Source organism: Trematomus bernacchii, unplaced genomic scaffold, assembly GCF_902827165.1.
Source record: "Trematomus bernacchii unplaced genomic scaffold, fTreBer1.1, whole genome shotgun sequence".
Lineage (NCBI taxonomy): Eukaryota > Metazoa > Chordata > Actinopteri > Perciformes > Nototheniidae > Trematomus > Trematomus bernacchii.
The window spans coordinates 102,378-107,241 of record NW_022987614.1 but is presented as its reverse complement, the minus strand read 5'-3'; the positions used below and the strand labels follow the sequence as shown (position 1 = coordinate 107,241).

At 41.2% G+C, this 4,864-nt stretch overlaps 1 protein-coding gene across 2 annotated transcripts; it reads right to left on the bottom strand.

The window, feature by feature from the left end:
- Positions 1 to 454: 454 nt before the first annotated feature.
- On the bottom strand, positions 455 to 2,317 carry LOC117483789 (tripartite motif-containing protein 16-like). Of its 2 annotated transcripts, XM_034132139.1 has the most exons (2): positions 1,200 to 2,256; positions 455 to 1,073 (listed from the first exon to the last, which is right to left on the bottom strand). In XM_034132139.1, exons 1-2 carry the CDS (start codon positions 2,176 to 2,178, stop codon positions 511 to 513), a joined length of 1,542 nt encoding a protein of 513 aa, XP_033988030.1. In that variant the 5' UTR covers positions 2,179 to 2,256; the 3' UTR covers positions 455 to 510. The 2 variants fall into 2 exon arrangements, with proteins under 2 accessions (XP_033988030.1, XP_033988031.1); XM_034132140.1 differs by having other exon boundaries at positions 455 to 2,317.
- Between the last annotated feature and the right edge of the window lie 2,547 nt (positions 2,318 to 4,864).

The window sequence follows — 4,864 nt, the reverse complement described above, 5'->3', positions numbered from 1 at the left end:
AACCTGTTAGCTTTTCTTTTTTTATCACTTTTATTTTAATGTGTTTTATTTCCTTCTTCAAACTTTCATTTATGCATTCAACACATTGAGACTTAGTCAAAAATAAAAAAACTTTTAGAATAAAATATCTACGATGAAAGAAGCTCTGGTGCTTTCTCTCTCTCATGCTTTACAAGAGAAACAACAACATACAAAGATACACAATATCGATATTCAACAAATATTTAGAGCAAAGTTTTACATTTCCATGCAGAGAAATATGAGTTGAGGTTAACAGAAATCCTCCTGAGCAGTGACAGCCTCCATGGCTAAACAGACACAGGAAGGAGCGCCGCCTAAAGAAAGTCCAACATCTACAGAACAACTCATGAGAAGATGTTAAAGCACATCCCATAATGTTTGATTGACAGCTGATCTCTGTGCAGTGAAGACATGAACAATCAGCTCTCAGCAACAATGATGGACACACAATGAGTTTAAGAAGTAGAAGAGTTCCTCAAAGACTTCAGGCTATTTCAGTTTACACAACTCAGCTGTGGTTCCATGTTCATAAAGCCCAACTCCAGCATGTAGCGGCTGAGTGAATGTGGTCTGGACTCTGTGGAGGAGAGTCATGGTTTCAGAGACGCTGTAGAAGGACAGAATACCTGCTCTGTGATCCAGGTACACTCCTACTCTGAAGGACAGAGGACCTGAGACGGGAGTGTTGATACTGTTGTAACGAAATGAATAACTGAATAGGTTACAAACTAACGCCCAGGATTTGTCATTATATGCAAATCCACATTCCCTCCCACCCCCTGCTCTGCTGATATTCTTGTATGCGACTGCTACAAAAACTCCTGCCCCTCTCCACTCCACCTCCCAGTAACAACGTCCAGTCAGACTCTCTCTACTCAGGACCTGAGGATAATCAGTGAATCTGTCTGGGTGACTAGAATAAGACTGTTGTTGTTCCATTAATGTTGCTTTTCTGCCCCCCTCAGATAATAACAGATGTGTGCATGCTGTGTTTGGATCCAGAGTGATTTCCTGTGAATATTTTAAGAACCCAGCTCTGGTGGTGGGCTCTGCTGCTGACAGTAAAACATCCACTTCAGTCGGTGAGACGTTTGTCCATTCCTCTCTCAGGACGTCCTGTAGTTTGTCTCTGACTGCTGACAGGGCCACCGTCACGTCCTCAAAGTAGCTCAGAGGACGGATGTTGATGCTGGAGGAGTGTGTAGGTTCACTGAGGGCTGACAGTGAGGGGTAGCTGTGCAGAAACTGGTTGTGATCCTCTGTGTGAGACAGCAGCTTCAGCTCAGCGTCTCTCCTCTTCAGCTCAGCCATCTCCTGCTCCAGCTTCTCCTGAAGCTCTTTGACTCGACTCACTTCACTCTTCTGCTGGGATCTGACCTGCTGCTTCACATCAGAGCTTCTTTTCTCCATGAGACGGATCAGCTCAGTGAACATCTTCTCACTGTCCTCCACTGCTTTATCAGCAGAGCCATTGACGGCCTCCACCTCCTGCTGAAGCAGCTTCACCTCCTTCTCTCTGTCCTGGATTCTCTGCTGGATGTTTTGTCGACTCCCCTCCAGCTCTCTCTGCCTCTCAGTCCTTTCTGCTGCAGCTGACACTGTGTCATGGCCTTTGTGTTCGTCCACAGAGCAGAGATAACAGATACACTGCTGATCAGTGCGGCAGAACATCTTCATCACCTCGTCGTGACGAGAGCAGATGTTCTCCTGGAGCTTCTTGGAGGGCTCCACTAGCTTGTGTTTTTCAAAGGCAGGCAATTCATAATGAGGCTGGAGGTGTTTGTCGCAGTAAGATATAAGACACACGAGACAGGACTTACAGGCTCTCAGCTTTCTCCCAGTGCAGACATCACAGGCCACGTCTTCAGCTCCAGCATAGCAGAGATCAGCAGGAGCAGCTTGGAGTCCAGTCTTCTTCAGCTCCTCCACTAAAGCTGCTAACATGGTGTTTTTCAGCAGGACAGGCCTTGGTGTGAAGCTCTGCCTGCACTGAGGGCAGCTGTGGATCTTCTTCTCATCCTCTCCATCCCAGAAGCCTTTAATACACTTCATGCAGTAGCTGTGTCCACAGGGAGTCGCCACTGGATCCTTCAGTAGATCCAGACAGATCGAACAAGAGAAGGTTTCCCGGTCCAGCTGAACTCCTTTCTGCGCCATTTCAGCTCTCAGTGGCAGCGAGTGTCTGAGTTTCACTTCCTGAAAGCTGAAACTATGTGAGCTGTGATCTGAACAGGATGTGGGTGTGCAGTGAATGTGGCCTATCAGCTCTTGTACTTTACCCACATGTTGGTTACACCCATCCTACTCAGTGTGGATCTAAAGGGGAGGAAATACAGAGTGGAGCTGGCTGTGTCTGAGAGCAGGAAGAAGAGGGAGGGCTTATCAAACTCTGACTCATTCCAGGAGGAGGAGCAGCGCTGACACTCTGAACTGTTTCCTCATTTACAAACGGAGCCTCGCTTAGAACCTGCTCTACATTTGAAAACAGTCTTCAGCTGTAAAATATTTGTTTTAAATTCAGGCTTTGTAGCACACAGCTCCACACTCATGGTAGCAGTGGTGTAAGAAGTACTCAGATATTCTACTGAAGTAAAAGTAGAAATACTACAGGGTAAAAATACTGTGTTACAAGTAAAAGTACAAAAGCATTGGTATCACAATATACTTAAAGTACCAAAAGTAAAAGTACTCCTTATGCATAATGGCCCTTTTCAGAATCGTATATATATATATATATATATATATATTGAGTTACTGGGTTACTATAATGATTATTGATGTGTTTTATCACAGTTAGTAAATGTAGAGATCATTTGAATAAATTGATGTCCTGCTGCTAGATATCTTATCCTATAAATAACTGTCAAAGTGTGTTTAATAATTGATTTATATTTTTGAATTATCTACTAATCTATATCTAATCAAATGAATGCAGTGGAGTAAACAGTACATTACTGTCTTCTAAAATGTAGTGCAGTAGAAGTATAAAGCAGCATAAACTGAGACGTATTGGCATCAACCACTACTTACCACTTACTGTGCGTAATGTCTAATTTTAGAATGATATATATGGAATTACTGGATTCTTTCCTTTTTTATACATTAATGTGTTTGTTACATCCCTATTAAAGTGTAGGGGAAATGGAGACAGTAACACACAACAACCAATAACAGTCAGGGTGAAAGAGAACACAAGTTTATTTATTCACACCAAAAGAAATGCCAACAAATGTTCTTTAAGTGAGGAGACAAAGAAGATTGTGCCAAATTAAATAAATGAATATAACAAAACTCAAACAAAAAGCCCTCACTATCTGTTCTACTAACAAGGAAACAAAACAACTACAGGGTGGCAACAATCTACTAACCTAGTGTGTTTACCTATGTGAAGAGAGGTATAGGGAACCCCAAACTTACCCAAATCCTCCCCCTCCCACCACACACACATTTAACAATACTAAAAACAAGATGGCAGAATAATGACCAAATCTATCAGAGACCACAAAGAGGCTCTGGAGTCAGCAGCAGGTCTGAGAGAGTGAAGGCTTCCTGGATTGCCTCCTTTAATGACAGGCCCTGGCTACCTTCTTAAATGTTCACATATGGAAATAAAATATAAATATAATGTCTTTGATAATTCATTATAACTAAGTTATAAATGTGTCCTCTGTTAAGATGTTGAATTAACATCAGAATTGAATCAATGAATACATTATTTCTGATAGCAGTATGTGAAATTAAATCTGTAGCAATATGTTAAACTCTACTTGTATCTCATCAGTTAGTTACAAAAATACATATAACTATTCTCTGGTTCTGGCAGAAACAGTTTTTTCTGAAATGTTTTTGGACACTTTGATGTACCCCTTTTAGTATGATAATTAGCCTATTATCATTAGCCAGACAGCATTGTGTGACTTGTTGAACTGGTTTACCTGCATGTGTGGGTGTAGATATTCCTTTTATTATGATAATAGGCTAAGCCAGGTAGTATTGTGTGACTTAAGTACAATGTAAATAGGATTCAGATACTTGTTGCATCGGGACACCTGGAAGGGGGTTGTGCATACATTACTTTTAGTATGATAATAGGCTAAGCCAGACAGAATGAATATGGGTTCCACCTCCCTATCTATTCCTTCAGATAATCTACTCTTACAATATAATAAGCATATGTATTCAGCCTGTCGGGTGTTCTTTTACCCAGAATGACCGCCTCGCTGCACATTATCCCGCTTATTACAAGGCCACATTTTCAACAAAGTAACAACATGACTTCCAATATTAATTGAAATGCTTTTATAGATTTAGAAAATGCTTTTATTGATTTAAAAATAGTAGGCTATTATTGATTTTAAATGACATGCATCCGCTAAGAAAAATGGTCCGTTGTTACTGTTTGAACGTAGCAACGGCAGGAACTGCTTCGATAGTGTTTTTGCGGACCTCTTTGATTACAGATTTGAAAACATCGTTGCTCGCTTTAAAAGTAGCACAATTCATTATGTCAAACCTTGGAAAGTATCTAGATATCCCGGCCCTAATGCCAAAGTAACTGGCAACTGAATATGTTTTGCCATTTGATGTCTATGTCTGGACCGTTGTGTAAAAAGGAGGGTTTCTGCCGTGTTACTTCTCCGCTGTTTTCTTTTCCCAGTTCGAAAAGCATTGCTTTTCGGCCAAACATAGAGAGGCGAAGTCCCTCCCTTTCCGGTGGACCTCATGGGACCTTATTTCGGGAAAATGATGTATTGAAGTCAATGGCGAGAGAAAAGTTATCTTTCGATCCCGTTTGAATTGTGCCACAAATTACACATAGATGTTTGTCAATTTAAAAGATAAT